The sequence below is a fragment of the Theropithecus gelada genome, chromosome 7b (assembly GCF_003255815.1).
Source record: "Theropithecus gelada isolate Dixy chromosome 7b, Tgel_1.0, whole genome shotgun sequence".
Taxonomy (NCBI): Eukaryota; Metazoa; Chordata; class Mammalia; order Primates; family Cercopithecidae; genus Theropithecus; species Theropithecus gelada.
The window spans coordinates 71,291,731-71,310,361 of record NC_037675.1 but is presented as its reverse complement, the minus strand read 5'-3'; the positions used below and the strand labels follow the sequence as shown (position 1 = coordinate 71,310,361).

Sequence of the window (18,631 nt, the reverse complement as noted above, 5' to 3'; positions counted from 1 at the left end):
AGTAGCATAGTGTTACTTGAAAGAGGACTTGGATTAGCTTTAAATGTTTATTGCAAACTCTGGGGCAACCATTTTGAAAAGTTTTTTTTAAAGTATAATTGCTACACTAAGAAAAGAGAAAATGAAATCATTAAAAATGCTCAATTAAAAACACAACTGGCAGAAAAATGAGTTGAAGACAAAAATAGGCACAAAGAACAAGAGCAATAAGTAGAAAACAGTAGCAAATATAGTAGATATTAATTCAACTACATCGATTATCACTTTAAATATAAATGGTCCAAATATACAAATTAAAAGTACTTAGAAGAAAAAAAAAGTAGGTGTGGCTGGCCCAAGCCACGTTATCTGGAAATATCCCTCCAGGAAGTCATGCTAACAGCAAGGAGTTATTGTTTCTGAACTGCAGTTCTGAAAAAGACCTGGAGCGATGGTGTGTAGGGACACAATGGGCTCTGCCCTTATTGGCCTTCTAACACCCAGACAAGGGGAAGGCTCATATGAGTTTAGAAGAGGAGGGGGCCAGAAAAGCCAGGCACTGCCCCTCCATGGAATGTTCCTGGATCACATCTGGGAACACATTGGACAGTCACTAGCCTGACCCCCAACCCCAAAAATTGTGAGGAGGGCACATCAATCAGCAGGACCTTCCACTTACCTCCTAATGGCAAAACTGTTTCTCACAGTCTTACAGACTTCCTATGATTTCTCACAGTCTTAGAGAAATATAGAGAAGGTGATCAGGACTACTCGAGCTTCCTTTAGATGCTATAGTCAGGAAAACAGCCTACCGTGCCAGGAAAAGGGAAAAACGAAACAAGACTTCAAGAAAGACAGAGCGTCCAGTTGCCTGGAAGAGAAGCCATAGCCACATGGCACATGGAGGAAGACCATGCCAAGAAGCATCCTCCCTCCACTGACTTACATTTAAGAGGATCCTCCTGACCTATATCAGATTGGGAAAGTGAAGGAATTTGATATATTGCACATAAAATGAACTTTATTTTTAAACAAAAGGGAATAAAACCATGGATTATAAATCTTCACTGTATTGATGGGACTCTTTTAGCTTTAATTCCAAGGGGGAAATCTAATTTTGGGTTCTTACATGGATCTCTCATATTTTCTTGTTACAGCTATTATTTTTGTGAATAGTCAGCATTTACTGAGCTTCCTAGCTTCCTGCCGTCACTTCATTTAAGCTTCTCAATTACCCAACGAGTTAAATAATATCTTTCTTTTCTTGAAGAGGAAGCTGAAGCATGGAGCTTAGTTCATTTGCCTGAGGACACACAGCTAGAAAGTGGCTTTTCTGAGAAAGAGACCTAATCTCAGGTCTCTTTGACCCCAAACCACTATGCTACACTGCCATCTAGGTAGGCAAGAAAGCAGGCAGCTAGTCAAATGGTATCAGCTCAGATGTCTATCATCCAGCATTGAGATGGGAGGTGAACTTCATTCTCAAAGTAGATGCAGCTTTAGGAAAAGAAAGGTGCACACTGGGGGCCAAGTACCCTGGCTCACATCTATAATTCCAGCCCTTTGGGAGGGTGAAGTAGGAAGATTGCTTGAGCCCAAGAGTTCGAGACCAGCCTAGACAATATAGCAAGACTGTGTCTCTTCAAAAATTTAAAAACTAGCCAGGTATGGAGGCACACCTTAGTTCAAGCTACTCAGGAGGCTAAGGCATTAGGATCATCTGAGCCCCAAGAGTTCAATTGCACCACTGCACTCTAGCCTAGGTGACAGAACAAGACCTGTCTCAGAAAAAAAAAAAAGAAAAAAAGAAAAGAAAAGAAAAGAAGGAAGGAAGGAAGGAAGGAAGGAAGGAAGGAAGGAAGGAAGGAAAAAAGGGTACAAACTGGGAATCAGCAATATTGGGACCAAGGTTGTGAGCCCAGTCTTTTCCAAAGGCTCTACCTTGATGGGGGGAAAGAAAGTACAATGCCATACCACCAAGAAAAGTTACATAGTCCTCAAAGCTAGGAAGAAGACTAGAAGGATGGAATGATGCATCTTGACCTCTGTTCGTTCAGGTTGTCAATCTTCCCTAAGGCTGTCTGAAGTCACTGGCAGAGAGGCAGAGAGAAAGTATCCAAAGAAGGAGGGCCCTGGCTACTTTCAGACCCTCCTCAACAAAAACAAAGGGTTTCTACTTCTACTCTCAAGAAGGGTATTGATTTTATTTATTTATTTATTTTTTTTTTTGAGACGGAGTCTTGCTCTGTTGCCCAGGCTGGAGTGCAGTGGCGCAATCTCGGCTCACTGCAAGCTCCGCCTCCCGGGTTCACGCCATTCTCCTGCCTCAGCCTCCCGAGTAGCTGGGACTACAGGCGCCCGCCGCTGCGCCCGGCTAATTTTTTCTATTTTTAGTAGAGACGGGGTTTCACCATGGTCTCGATCTCCTGACCTTGTGATCCACCCACCTCGGCCTCCCAAAGTGCTGGGATTACAGGCGTGAGCCACCGCACCCGGCCGGGTATTGATTTTAAAACCCACCTAGGAAACTATCATGCCAACCATCAAACATGCTCTCACTGCTCCAGATCACTTGCCATTCAGTTGGGTGGATGTTTACATTGATCTCCTTGCTATTAACCAGCATCAACAGTCCTACACCGAAAACTACCTTTACTTCTTCAAACAGAATTACTGGCTACTTGTTCTATCAGCTCTACTTCACATTTCCTAACTGAAACCTTCAACACTGGTGGAAACCAGAAACTCACCCCTTTTCAGGAAATGAGAATGCTATGAAATGCATGCACAGTCAGGTGGCAAGGACGGGGAAGATTCCAAATGTCCTGAGGTTTTAGTCACCTTTCCCAACCTCTGGAAATTGGTGAATTGGCCAAAGCCAACTTAGAAACACAATCCTCTACAAAAATTCAAGCTTTTTCCCCCCCACAGCTGGAATTGTGCCACTTTTCCAAATGTTCCAGGGCATCTTTGAAAGGAAAAGGCATGCACAGAGCAATAAAGGGACATATCTAGAATCTGGCCCTGGCTCTGCCACTAGCTGGCCAAGTGCACTGGGCACAGTCCTTAAACATCTGTAAAACGAAGGCATCTATGGGAATCTTTCAACTGTGGGCCTATTATCCTCATTTTGGGCTCTCTGGAATCATTTTCACATGGCCTATCTATTCTATTCTGAAATTTTTCAAACTCTTTCTATGTTCCCTTTTTCCTGTCAGCTCCAACTCTTGGAACATCTGCACTGAGGACCCTGGAAAATCATTTAATTCCCTTAACCAATGAAGCAACTGATCACCCAGTAAGAGGGAAGCCCCGCTCTGGGCTCTGACCATCCATGTCCAGCACCCTTCTCAACACACAGCCCACCCCACCATTCCACTTGTCTCCAAATGTCACAGATCCCAACACAAATCCTGTGGTTGTTGCTCCAGCATTCCTTCCACTCTCCTACCTTGTCCAGTAGCCATGTGGTCAGGAGAAGCTAACACCATTAACCTGACCCCTTGTCCCAGAAATGGGTAATCCTATCTCCTACCCCTGCCACAATGATTGGTCTAAGAAACCTGGGCCCAAGTCAAGCATGGCATTCTCCTGGCCAAAGGGATTGGTTAAAAGAATGGCTAAGTTTCCTGATACCATCTAGGAATGAAGACTCTGCACCATCTGAGAGAGCTATTGAAAGTCAATTCTCTTTTCCCTCATCTAGAAGGATGATGTTTAGATAGGAAGGATGGAACCACTGCAGCCATTTGCCCCCATGACAAAGCTGGACTTGGGATAAAACATACACCACACGAGGCAGAGGGGAACTACATAAAGGCACTGTATATTTGATGATACTACTCAGTCACTGAATCAAACCACTTATGAAAATCACTGTATTAGTTTGCTAGGGCTGCCATAACAAAATACCACAGACTGAGTAGCTTAAACCACAGAAATATATTTTCTCACAATTCTGGAGGCTGGAAGTTCAAGAACAAGGTGCTGGCAGGGTTGGTCTCTTCTGAGGCCTCTCTCCTTAGCTTGCAGATGGCTACCTTCTCACTGCCTCATCACAGGGCAATCATGTCCCTAGTTTTTCTCTGTGTGTTCTAATCTCCTCTTCTTACACGGGCACCAGTCAGACTGGATTAGGGCCCACCCTAACAGACTCATTTTAATTTAATTGCTTCATCAAGGCTATATCTCCAAATACAATCACATTCTGGGGTACTAGGGGTTAAGACTTCATATGAATTTGGAGGAGACAGAATTCAGCCCATGGTACCTGTCTTACCTCTGTACCTTCTGCTACTTGAGCCAATGAATCTCCTTCACTGTATAAGCCAGTTCAAAATGCATTATCTGTTTCTTGTAATATAAATACCCAACTGATATAAATATACCAAAGATCACACAAAAAGCAAATCTATAGTTACATCGGAAAAACCTCCCAATTAACACTAAAAAGTAAAACCAGCTCCCTTATGCTCTTACCACTTCAACCAGAAACCACCAAGGTGGTTCCCCTCCCAAGGCCACCAACCAAAAACTCAGGGCATAGTTTCCCCCTCAGAGCTTTGCAGTCGCATGCAGCCTTCCCACTGAGAGAGGCTTCAGAAGGGAACTTTAGCACAAAACCCCCTTCTCTATCCCTCCATGGCAACATCAGAGACAAGGAAAATAATGGCAATACCTCCCAAAAGTTAGAATCTCTTTTCAGTACAGCCTTTTACTTGTTTAAAAATCAGTGAATTAGCAGGTCCAGCAATGATCATCAATGGGTGCTCACATCACAGATGTTGTATGTCTCCTGAAGGAAGTACACACCAACTCCCATGAAATATACTTGCAAAAATATATCTATCAAACCTATACCTGATCAAACCTATAGATTTAACTACCATTTTACAAGAAACATAAAGGAGAGAGGGACATGTCACAAAATGCAACAGAAATGCAGGCAGCAAAATCTAGTGTGGAAACCCCAGAAGACCTGTTTACTCAACAAATAAATTACAAAGTGAGAAAGAGGTAGAGGAGAAACTCATAGATTAAAACAGACTTAGGAGACAAATCAACCAATTGCAATATGTGGACCTTATTTGGGCCTTGATTTGAAGAAACAGAATAGCATATTTAAGGGATCATCAAGGAAATTTGAATGTTGATTATTTGATTGTATTATATTACAGAATTATTGCTAATACATTTTGGTTGTGGTTTGGTATCATGGTTAGGTTTTTTAATGAATCCTAAACTTTTAGAGATATATATGAAAATGTGGCCGGGCACGGTGGATCAAGCCTGTAATCCCAGCACTTTGGGAGGCCGAGACGGGCGGATCACAAGGTCAGGAGATCGAGACCATCCTGGCTAACACGGTGAAACCCCGTCTCTACTAAAAAATACAAAAACCTAGCTGGGCGAGGTGGCGGGCGTCTGTAGTCCCAGCTACTCAGGAGGCTGAGGCAGGAGAATGGCGTGAACCCGGGAGGCAGAGCTTGCAGTGAGCTGAGATCCGGCCACTGTACTCCAGTCTGGGCGACAAAGCGAGACTCTGTCTCAACAAAAAAAAAAAAGAAAATGTACAGATAATATGACACAATGTCAGATTTGCTTCAAAATAATCTGAGCAGGAGAATAGGGAGACGTTTGCTTTAAAATAATCTGAGCAGGGCAATAGGGAGACTGGTAGAAGGAACAAGATTGGCCATGAGTGGTTCATGGTCGAATGTGGGTAAGGGATCCATGGCAATCCATTATACTATTCTCTCCTTTTGTGTGTATTTGGAAGTTTTCACAACAACAAAAAAAATATAATGACTAGATAGGACCCAAAGATGAAGGAGAGTCTAAGTCCTTTGCCAAAGTTCTAGTGTCATTTCCAGTACAGCTTGCTTACCAACACATTTTACATAAATTTCCCCAATTACCTTCACAGAATCTTCCATTTGGCATATCTTCTTTCCAAATGTTACTGGAATTTCTGAAGCATGGAACAAGTATGCTTTCCAAAGGATTACATTAAGAAGTTCCATTCAGAACATACTACAGAAACTCACAGCAAACATTAATCGGTGACCTGTGTGTCATGCATTTGTTGCTGCTTGTGCAACCCAAGTCTTTAGAAATTTATTCACCCTAATTTCTACAATCTTAGTAGAAGGCCTTTCTCAGCCTGACACCAAAGACAGAAACCATAACAACAGATTAGCCACATAAACATGTAAAAGTTCAGTGGATTGAAACCCTCATCCTTTCATATAACATACTGAGAAAGGCATTTGCCAGACTTGACAGAAAAACAGATTAATACCTTTAGTATTGTTTTAAAAAAACCCTACCATCCCTATTTTTTAAATTAGCAGAAGCCCTGGGCAGGTAATTTACAAAAGAAAGGAACTAATTTAGGATTGGCAGATACAATACAAGATACTCCATTCAATTTCAATTTCAGATAAACAATGAATAATTTTTATGTGGGTCATACTTACACTAAAACATAATCTGTTGTTTATCTGAAATTCCAACTTACCTGGACATTCTGTATTTTTACTTTCCAACTTTGGAAATCTTAAACCGACAACGACTAACTTGGAGAGGATGAAGAAGAACCTCATTCATGATCATCCAGGGAGGGCAAGGACGACAGGCAAGCAGAGGCCTGGGGAGGGCAGAGAGGAGCACTAACGCTGGCAAGCACAGGCCAGGAGAAGGGAGCAGCAGCCCCTCCTGGCCCTGAGGAGGGTAGGAGGGAGAGGCCAGCAGATGCAGTCCGGGGAGTAGGGAGGGAAGAGGAATTGCAACTTTGGTTAAACACCCCTGAGCCTGTTCTTCAGAGGAAAGGAAAGGCATGCTCAGCTTCATACAGCTGAGAACGCCTTCCAGAAGCATCACTTTTAATATTTGTTCTTAAACACTGTTTGTGATCTATGTAAATGCATTTTAATATCTTATGAAAAATGTATAATGTATTACTTAAAATATACAAAAAGGAATTTAAGAATCTATGTATTCACTGCCCAATTTTAAGACAGACAGTATTACCATTCAATCCAACCCTTCTGTGTGTCCCCTCATGACATATTCCAGTTTGCCCTACTTAACCATTAACCTGAGCTCCACACAGCGTTCATCACTGCCCTTAATTTTATCTTACATTTTTTACATCTAAACAATATAGCTTTTGCATGCTTTCAACCTTTATGTAAATAATAGCATTAGGTATTATTCTGCAATTTGCCTTTTTCATGCAACATTGGTGAAATTAATCTTCAATAATTAGTATAGCTTTAGATTAGTCATTACCAGTGTTGTGTAAGAGTCCATTATTTGCATATACTTTAATTTATTTTTCTATTCTTCTGTTGGTGGTCATTTAGCTAATTTCCAATGTTCTCCTACCACCAGAAAATGCTGCTATGAACAGTCTTGAACGTATCTCTCCATATACATTAGAGTTTCTCCAGGGTATGTACCAGAGCAGAATTACAAGGTCCAAGGGTGTGTACAACTTCAACTGTAATTCTACAAAGTTATACTAATTTATATTCCCACCAGTAGCAATAAATATATTTTTTACAGTTATGTCCTGCTGAGGTTAATTGAAAACTCTCCTTTAAAGCAGCCTGAGCTCAAAGCATGTTGAAAATGAGCAGTCCTGGTACTAATAGTTACTAGCCCTAAAAGTTAGCCCAACATGAATACAGGCCAATTGTGTCAGATGTAGATTGAATCCCAGGGTGACTCAGGAATCAGGCTGGACTGAGACAGGTTTAGGGGGCATTTTTCAATCATGCATGTTTTAATCTTTATTATTTTGCTCTAGAATTAAAAAATGCTCCTTGTAAACAAAATTGTGTTAATAGTCACCAAAATGCATCTCTTGGAAATTGAACATCCCCATGATCACCACCACTAACAGCATGACAAATAATCTACATAATTTTTTAATATATAAACCGACTTTTTTACCTAAAAGGGATCATCTATTCCCTTTTTTGCATATTATTTCTTTTTACTATCCAATATAGCTTTACAAGGAAAGAAATCATCTACCTTTATTGAAAATTCTATTATTCAATAAACATTTATTAAGCACCTGCTTTCGGGCAGGATGGAGTCTATAAAGAAAATTAAGCGACTTCATCATTAAGAGGCTCCTACCCTAAAGGAAAGAAACTAACAGATGCTGGTCATAATGATGGCCTCAACTGTAAAGCACTTTCTATGAGCCAGGCACTGTACCAGGCCCTTAATAAACGTGGTAGGCAGGATAATGCCCCCCACAAAGATGTCCATGTGCTAATCCTAATAATGCTATGTTACAGGGCAAGGAGGTTTGTTCTAATCAGCTAAACTTAAAATAAGGAGATTACTCTGAATTATCTGGGTGGGCTCAGTGTAATCACAAGAGTCCTTAAATGGCAAAGAGGGACACAGAAAATTCAGAACCAGAGAGACCCTGGCAGCATGAGGAAAGATTTGGCCAACCATTGCTAACTTTGAAGGTGGAAGGGACCACAAACCAAGGAATGCAGGCAGATTCCAGAGGCTGGAAAAGGCAAGAAAACAGAGTCTCTCCTACAGCTCCAGAAAGGAACTCAGTCCTGCTGATTTTTTTAGCCCATTAAGAGCCGTGTCAGACTTCTGATCTCTAGAAATTTGTGTTGTTTAAGCCACTAAGTTTGTGTTCATTTGTCATAGCAGCAATAGGAAGCTAATACAAGGCACATCATCCATTTTCCCCACCACCCTAGAAAAGAGGTGCTGTGACCTCCAATGGACAAATCAGGGAATAGAGGACCTAAGAGGCCAAATTACTAGCCCTGATGCTCAACAGCAGAGCCAGACTCACACTTGAGTCTGTCTGCCGCTGAGGCTGCTCCTGGTTGGCTGGGATACAGGGAAGATGGTGACACATGCCATCATAGGGGTAAGCAAATGATTCTTTGCTTAAAGGAAACTGAGAGAATTCATCCTGGGACCAATCTAGAAGGACTGCATGGAGGTAGCATCTGAACCTTTTGAATGATGGGCAGGATTCTGACAGACAGAAATGAGGAAGGAAGGAGAGATCAGGAAGTACAGTGGTTCAGCCCTGCTGAGGTCTAGGGCACATAGGGGTATCCAGCAGGAGGTAAGGTTGGACACGCTGGTCAGAGTCCAGCACTGTCCAATATGATAGCCACCAACCACATGTGGCTATTAACATTCATATTTACATTAATTTAATTTAATTTAAAATTCAGGTCCTCAGTGTACTAACCACGTTTCAAATGTTCAATAGCCACATGTGGCTAATATTGGACAGTGCAGTTATAAACCATGTCCATCCTTGTGGAAAGTTCTATGGATGAAGGGAAGTCACTGGCATCATCGTTTTTAAGCAGGTCACTGGCACTTTGGAAGGAGGAAGTGAAGGAGTAACGCATGTCCTTTTATAACACTCCCTATCTCATTCTTTTATTTGTTACCTACAATGTGTCCTCTCCCCAGGGGCTTAGCAGAAGTTTCAAGAATAAATGCACAATGAACATCCATAAAAATTATTTAGAACTCCCAGCACTGCCTTAGAATGCATATCTAGTTCTAAAAATAAGCCACTCTGGGAAGTAGGTCCAATTTTTCTCCACTGTCAATACTTTTTTTTAAAAAAAAAGGCTTTCAGTCCTTATCTTATAGAATCCAACGAACACTGTAGTGTAAAATAGTTTTTAAGGAGGCGAGGCATAGTTGTTCAGATCTCTAGATAATTTGTCAGGTTTCAAAACACATTACGCCTGACCTCATGGAACTTTGCTCAGTCCCAGTGCTCTCTGGTGGTGGGAAAGGCTCTGCTGAGATAAGAGCTGCCTTCCCTGTCTTAGAAAGGCTGCCCCATTCTGACTCAAAAAAAGGATGCTGAAATCAACCAAGGTGATGTCCAGGAAGGATGCAGAGCTCCATACCTAACGAGCTTAGATGTGGCCAAAGGTAAGATTATTTTGTGATCTAGCAACTGAATTCTGAATGATGTTGGATGCAAAAGAAAACCCTATAGTCACCTATGTTGCTTTGGGGTCTTCATGGGGACAGTTGGAAGTGATCCATGGCAATCCAATCTCTGGACCTCTCGGTGACTCATGGCTCATGCAGAGCACGTACTGTACAAATCTAACCCTGTTTGGTGGCCTCACAAGCAGCTCCAATTGATTTCTCATCTGCAACTCAACCTTTGTCCTCCCCAAACATGGAAGGAGGGGGCCCTCCACACTGACATCCTCCACCACTAGCAGCAATACCAGAACTTGGCGGCCTAAACAATAAATCTCTATGTGGCCCAGAGAGAAAGGGTGCCCTGTACCTGCTAAGCAGGATCATGCATCCCACCCCCAGCTCCTGAAAAAGGTGGTGAGGGGAGGTTGGCATGAAGACAGGCATCAAACTAGAAACAGGCCTTCCCCTAACCCAGACACTACCTCCACCCACAGGCCCCACTGGCCCCACTGGCAAATAAAGTTTCTAACCCAAGCATCAGCTCATGAACACTTCCACTCTGCAGGGTGAATCACCCTGAGCAAGGAAAAGGGAAGATTGCCTACTGCCAGCTTAGCTTTACAAATGAGCCCTTAAGCCACCTGATGCAGACGTTTATGCCAGGGCCTGGGTCTGCTCAGGGTCTAGAAGCCAAAATCACTCCCCAGTGGGGTTATTTTAGATAGAGACACATGCACATCTTGAAAGGGGGAGAAGGAAGCAGAAGGTGGCAAGAAAGGAGTCCCTTACTCTGGGAATTTTTGTTTGTTTGATCTCACATGCAAAGAATTGAATTAATTATAATCTTTGGCTCATGACACACTCAACATTGGTTTGTGCAGGGCTCACTTTTTTATCAGCTATTAGATCTTGAATAATGGACAAATGCCTTTAGGCCCATCCTCCCTCTCCCGAAAAAGGTAGAGTATCAACACCAACCCACACCAACCATATGGTTTTACCCATTCTATCCCCCTGCCTCACCCTAACTTCACCCTGAATCTGTATCCATCATTACTTTACTTTGCTTTTCATAGCATTTTCTTGTAGCTGCACGTATTCCTAAAAATTTTTTTTTTAACTTTACTTATTTATAAGTTTATTTTTTAAATGTCATGCTGTATCTTTTGGTAATTTTCTTTCACTTAATATCATATTGCCAAGACTTAGCCATATTTTTGCATGTCACTGTTGCTCACTTGTTTTGGCTGAGTATAATTTTACACTGTAAATTCATCACAGTTTACTCATCTGCCCTCCCACTGATGAGCATCTGGGCTCTTTCCAGGTATGTGACTTTGTAAACATACTTGCACAGGACATGAGTTTCTCCTGGGCACATATAGCCGAAGTGGAATTGCTGGGCCATAGAAATGTGAATACTCAACTTCAGAAGATAATTAGATCATATCAATTCTTTTCTATTTTGATTGCATTTCCTAGAGATTCTAAAATGATTGTTTCCTCTTCCTGTCCTCCTCAATTTTGTTTCTATAAATTTCACATGTCAGCTCCACCAAAATGTTTAAATCTGGTCCTTGGCCTAACACTTGAGTAGCACTTCAGCTAAATCCCCCCATATGGAAAAGAAGGATTCTTGTCAGGGGCACAGATAATAGGAAAAGCATCTAAGCAGACACAAGGACCTACCCCGGACCAGATGCTGGGGTGGGCTAGTCAAATGGAAGGGAACAGTTTAGAAGCTGTTTCACTCTTGGCAAATGCAAGATACAAAAAAGGACCGGGGAGGAGCTATAAAGCCAGTTTCCCTATTCAAATTTGCATATTCAGTCTCTCGTCCCCTACCTTCCTGTAACTACCAAGCACACTTATTTTTAAACAAAGAACAAAAACCCAAAAATGGAAAAGCCAGTTTGTAAATAACCAATTTCAGGTTTAAACAACAGCAGGGTCCAGGTTGGACATCATTATGCAGTCCACTTCATTTCAATATATATTTACAGAATGCTTTACAATGTGACAAGCACCCTGATGAATGAGGTCTCTATTCTGCCCTCAAGGGGCTTGCAGATTTGTCCATTTACCAAAACAGATCATGCATGAAGTGCTAAAGGGGTCACTTAGTGCTAAGAAGAGGAAGATGCTGGCCTGATACTAAGATGCTTACTGCAAGAGGATTAATACAAGTTAGAATGCAAGTGGACCAGATACAGAAGTTGTTCAAAGGGGAGAGTAATCATTCCTAAGCAAAAAGAATGCTCTGTAGAAAAGTTCCTAGAGAGTAATGTTGGATCTGGGTTTTGAAGAATGAATCAAGTGACCAAGAGGCGAGAAAAGCAATAACAAATACCTAAAACATTTAAGAAATCAGTTTCAGGTTGAAGAATACACAAATGAATGGAAAGAGACATCACGTTCATGAACTGGAATAGCAAATGTTGTGAAAATGTTTATACTTCCCAAAGCAATCTACAGATTCAGTGCAATCCCTATAAAAATACTAAGATGTTCTTCATAGAAATAGAAAAAAAAACCCTAAAATTTTGTAGAACCACAAAAGACCCTGAATAGCCAAAGCAAAGTAAAAAGTAACAAGAACAAAGCTGGAGGCATCACACTATATGACTTCAAAATAAACTACAAAGCTATAGAACCAAGACAGCATGGTACTGGCATAAAAACAGACACGTAGACCAATGGAACAGAATACAGAGCCCAAAAATGAATCCACACAATTACAGCCAACTGATTTCAACAAAGGTACCAAGAACACACAATGGGGAAAGGAAAATCTTCAATAAATGGTGTTAGGAAAACTGGATATCCACATGCAGAAGAATGAAATTAGACCCTCATCTCTCACTATATACAAAAATCAACTCAAATGAATTAAAGACTTAAATGTAAGATCCAAAACTGTGACACTATTAAAAGAAAACATATGGGGAAAGCTCCATGACGTTGGTTTGGGGAACTCAAAAGCACAAGCAACGAAAGCAAAAATAGACAAATGAAATTATACCAGACGAAAAATCTTCTGCACAGGAAGGAAAACAGTTAACCAACTAAAGAGATAACCTAGAGAATGGGAGAACATATTCACAAACTATATATCTGATAAGGAGTTAATATGCAAAGTACACAGAGAACTCAAATCACTCAATAGCAAAAAAACAAAAAACAATGCAATGAAAAAATGGGCAAAAGATCTGAATAGGCATTTCTCAAAAGAAGACATAGAAATGGCCAATAGGTATATTTAAAAATGCTCAACATCACTAATCATCAGGGAAATGCAGTTAAACCACAATGAGATACCACCTCACTCCAGTTAGAATGGCTATTATCAAAAAGACAAAAAACAACAAGTGCTGGCAAGGATATGGAGAAAAGGGGGTCCTTACACACTGTTGGTGGGAATGTAAATTAGCCATTATGAGAAACAGTAAAAACATTCCTTAAAAAATTAAAAACAGAACGAGCACATGACCCAGCAATCTCACTGCTGGACATTTATCCAAAGGAAATGAAATCAGTATGTTGAAGAAATACCTGTTCTCCCACGTTTATTGCAACATTGTTCACAATAGCCAAGATATGAAATCAACCTAACTGTCCATCAGTGGATGAATGGATAGAGAAAATATGGTATATATACACAAGGAATACTCTTCAGCCGTATAAAAGAATGAAGTCCTATCATTTGCAACAACATGGATAAACCTGGAGGACATTAAGTAAAGTAAACCACCACAGAAGGACAGATACCATGTCATCTCACTCATACATGGAATCTAAAAAAATTGGTCACATAGAAGCAGAAAATAGAACAGTGGTTACCAGAGGCTGGGGAATGAAGAGGGGAGAGGGGAAGGAGGGAGATTGGTCAAAGGGTACATAACTATAGTTAGAGAGGAGTAATAAATCCAAGAGATCTATTGTGTAGCAAAGTGACTATAGTTAGTGACAGGTTATTGTATCCTTGAAAAATGCAAAGAGTGGATGTTAAGTGCTCTCGCCACAAAAATGATAATTATGTGAGGTAATACCATCATTAATTAGCTAGATTTGACTATTTCACAATGTATATACACTTCAAAACATCATGTTGTGCATGATACATACAATACAATGCTATCTGTCAAATTTAAAAAATAAAACTCCATTTCTGACTCAGACCTCTTGATCTTCGCATCATCTCCTATTTCTCACACTTCTTAAATCTAGTTCCTGCCTCCAGACAAAGTAGAATCTGTGATCACTCTTTAACACACATTATCTGCATTTATTTGTTCATTCCAACAACACCAACAAAGTAAATCTTGACAGATGTCTGGCCCTTGCTGAGCTCCAGAGATAAATCCCTGGACAACACAGAAACAGTTCCTGCCTTCACCCAGCTTTCCATCTTCAAGGCAGACACAGAATTTAACAAAGACAGGCAGTTGGCTTGACCATCAGCCAGACGCCATCAGCCAGGGAGAGCCCCTCCCCCATCCCATCATCCCCTGAAACATTTTCAGCAAATTGTGCAGGATTAAAGAAACAGCTCTGCCTCCTCGGTAATTAAAAGAATCCTGACCAACGTCCCAGGTAGCCAAGCGGCCACTCAGAGTTGAGACACTCCAAAATCAGGTGCTTCCTACATAATAGCCTCCAATCTGATACTTGATAGCCGCTGGTTTCCAGAGTCAAACAAATGTCAGGAATTTTATGAAGGAAGGCAGGAAGCAAATAAGGGGGCAAGGACTGGGGTCTAGGCCTCGGGGGAGCTCAATTAGTGAGCCAGATAAAGTTAAACTGAAAGGGCATGCTCTTGGTTTCCTAGAAAGCCAGCTGGAAAAGATGCCAATCCTTAAGCCTCTGTCACTCAAAAGATTAACAGAAGAGACTTAGAAGTGCCCACAGGGAATAATGCAACAAGCCAGATGTTTCTGCTCCTCGGATGACGCCGCTCTCAACAACCAGAGCTACACTTTTGAGGCCACCAATAAGCCATAGAAAAGAACTGGAGTCTTTGGGGATAGGTTGAAATTCAGTCATTTCCCTTAAGTGATACAGATACCAAAAAAAAAAAAAAAGTTAATAATTTCTCTGCAAACTCCCCTGATGTATCCAGGTTCTGTATTTCTCATCAAGCCATCTCTTTCTTTAACAGAAATGGCAGCACTCAGATGAACACTCGCTACAGCTGCATGGCGGTGGGAAAAGCATACAATCTTTCAATCCATATAAACTGGAAGCTCAGGCAAGTCGATTGGCCACCCTGAGTCTCACTTTGTCATCTTCAAAATGGCTTTTAAAAGACCCACCCACTTGTTCTCGTTGGAATAAGAGATCATGTAAAGTGTCCAGCCCAGATGTTCATATGTGGTAGCTCTTGTTATCTATAAACACAACCAGGTAACCACATGCTCGAGACAGCACCTTCTCCTTGGTACTTTCTAAACACACCAAGATGCGTGTGCGCATGTGTGTGTATGTTTGTGCATGTATTTGAGTGAGAGAGAGAAAGAGGAAAAAAAAGAGGGGGAGAAAGAGAGAGAGAAGCAGCTTGGACATACACCAGCCTATTTACAATTCCTGCTTACGTTCCATCACTTCTATCAGATTAATAAACTAGAGGAGCTGGAAGGAACCTAACCATGGTGCCTGATTTCCCCTCAAGTGCCTAGCTTTCCCCTAAAGGTTGCTTCCTCTGATTCCAGGAGGCCAGGAAGGAGAGCCATATGGCTTGAGACTCTAGACAAGCCCAGCAGCAAACAAATGAGCCCCCCACCATTTGTCTCAGGGCCTCTCTCCTTTCGACCCTCCTGTGGGCGGCCATCCAGATTTCAGTCGGGGTGCTCTGGTCTGCATCTCTGTCTTGACTGTTCCTAATTATTGGAGGGAACGCATGGCTCGCCTGACCTCAGAGTTTAAGAGCTCCGAGTCCTAATATCAAACCAAGCAGCTTCATTTAAAAGGCATCCTCATCTGCATCCATAAAAGTCACTCCCGGAGCCCTTACTTGCCCCAGCTTTGGGAATGCCTGCTGTCGAGGATTTATGACACGCCCTGGATCTAATCTGCCACACTTTAACTACTGCTGTTGCACATCTGGTCATAAAAGCAAGGGCTGGCCCAACACGGGGACAAACACTTTTCTTTCCTAAGTGGCTGCAAATCTGATCTCACAGTGATAGCTGGGCTTGGATGTAATCAACCCAGCATCTGGGCAGTCTTTAAGACTTGTCAAGCATTACAAGACTTTTCCTCCACACGACAGCTATAAAGATGATTCTCATATAGCAAAAACTATGAATAAACAACCTGCAATCTGAACAGGTGGTAAAGGGCTAGGCCCAAGGATGTTCAGGAAAGGAAGCACGAGTTGGTTGAGCCAACCTTGTTTTCGCAAAGATCCTAGCTATTTTCACATGGACTCTTAGGCTGCCAGTTAAGAAGCAATTGCCCTGACATAAACTGATGCTTGGCCAAAGATTGCCTGGATTAAGTTTAGTCGAAAGAACCACTAGGTGGTTTAATAGTACATGTTTTAAGGCAGTGAAATTCTTTATTAGACCAATTGGTAGGGAGTGTTGGGGGAATAATCTAGACCAGAAATGAACACAATGCTGTCGGTTCCAGGAGATTTTACAATGCCCTGGACAATCTGTCCTGTGCACAGAATTGGCAGGTTTCATGTCGTTCAGAAACTCCAATCAGACCAAGGTTCAACAAGTAATTCAACCTCCCAGCACTGAACCCAGGGGAAGAGACCCCTGAACATTGCGCAACTCTCCCCTCCCACCTCTTTACAGTACCCCACCTCTGACCCTCTTCCAGTGCCTGCCCGGCAGGAGGGGACATTAAAATTATCTGCTGTGGGTTTTACGAGCAGTGATCGCTTTTTAAAACAACAACACAAGGTCCTTGTGTGGCTCCCGGGTAACCTAAAACTCTCCAGGCAGAGCTGCACCCACCACCCCCCCCAACCCCCGCTGCCTGCCAACAACGCCAGCGCGCTGGACCTGGCGCAGCGTGGGACCACAAGGAAGCCCTACATGAGCGGAGAGCGAGCTTCTCTCCGACGCAGGAGGCACCTCTGAGGGTCTTGAGCAAAATGCAGGGGAGAAGAGATTGGGAAAGAAAATCCACCAGTGACAGTTCGGGGGCAGGGGAGGGATGGTGCTGCAAGAAAGGGAGGGGTGGTGGCTCCAATGGGAGAAAAAAAAAATTTCAGCAACTTCACCAACGAAGCCCGCAGGGGACCTGGTAGTAGACAGAGGACAACAGGTCTCTGACATCTCTCTTCCCCCGCCTGCCCCCAGGGATGAGTGGCGAAGCGACCTCGCCTCCCTCCGCAGGTGGGCGCAAAGCTGGGGGCGCACTTACCCTGGGGCCTGTGGTGCGGTGGCCGCGAGCCGGGGACAGCTGCACCAGCACCAGCAGCAAGTGGGGCGTGAGCAGGCGGGCGCAGCGAGCGGGCAGCATGGTGCCAGCCAGGCTGGGCAGCCGGCAGCGAGCGGGGTTCGCGGGCTCCGCGGGGCAAACAGCGCGTCTGGCTTCCTTCCTTCCTTCGCTCGGGGCCCTCGCGGCGGCGGGGAGCGGGCAGCGGTCCTGCGGCTGGGGCTCGCAGAGGCTGCGGGCAGAGGACACAGTCATTAACCGCGCCGGAGGGGAGCTGGAGCGCGAGCGTGTGCTCCGCGCGCGTCGCTAGCTCCGCTCGGCGGGGCCCAGGCAGCAGCAGGTTGGACGCCTAAGCCCGGGCCATGGGAATTCCCGTTATAAACCCCCGGGAGGGGCGGGGCGGAGCACGGCGGGCCTGATTGACGGGCCAAGAGGCCTGTTGCAGCCGACCCTCTGGCAGGTGAAAGCCAATGGGAGAGGGGCAAGAGGAGCCGCTAGTGGTCAACCCCCAGCCGAGGAGCTCTGCCGGAGTGGGCCCCGGGAGAGACTGGGATAAAGAGTAACTTTCTCGTGGCACTTCTGCCAGAGGAAGCCTGAGAGAGCCCCAGGAGCCGACACCCACCAGAATGTTCATCTGGCTAATAATAATGCCTTGAGCATGTATATTTCTTAGCTCAAGTTCGTGACCCCAACAGCCCGGTGAAGTAGGCAGGGAAAATACTCCTAGCCCCATTTATCAGATGAGAATGCTATGACACAAAGGCGCCAACAGATCTGCCTCCCTGCTGCATTTGGGAAGAACAACTGGGAAGTCGCCGGATAACCCGCCCAGGGTGGGCTGTGGCGTTGGAGTGGAGAATGGGAGCATTCACTTCTTTCAAAGACTCTCCCTGGGGGGTGACATCCTGAGTCTCACAGCGGCTGTCCCAGGAGAAGTCGCAAGGGACAAGGGGAAGCGTGTGCTGGGCACTGGCCGCTGGGGAGGGCCACACACAACCTCCCAGCCCTACGGTCCGTGTGATCCAGGATTGGAACTCAGGCATCCTAGCTTCCCACTCTGAACTGGAGGGCAAGGGGCAGCCTCTCTATAGCGCAGCAGCTCTGGGAGAGGCGGGCAGAGAGGCCCTGGTCCCCTGATGGGAGAGAAGGAGGAAAAGCATAGATGAGGAGGAGGTAGTCTGAGGATGCAGAGATCCCAGAGATGGGGTAGAAAAAGGAGAGGAGATCTCTCCCGGGTGCCCGACCCACTTGGAGAGGACAGCTCAGCGGAGCTTCAGTCAGATGTTGGGGGGCTCTG

General features: G+C 43.7%; 1 protein-coding gene across 2 annotated transcripts in view; it reads right to left on the bottom strand.

Moving 5' to 3' along the window:
- The window catches only part of SMOC1 (SPARC related modular calcium binding 1), a 152,339-nt gene extending 134,626 nt beyond the window's left edge, over positions 1 to 17,713 (bottom strand). For both annotated transcript variants that reach the window (XM_025392795.1, XM_025392796.1), the window contains exon 1: positions 17,320 to 17,713. In XM_025392795.1, the coding sequence (XP_025248580.1) occupies positions 17,320 to 17,589 (270 nt within the window). In that variant the 5' untranslated portion in view covers positions 17,590 to 17,713. The remainder of the gene's footprint in view (positions 1 to 17,319) is intronic.
- Between the last annotated feature and the right edge of the window lie 918 nt (positions 17,714 to 18,631).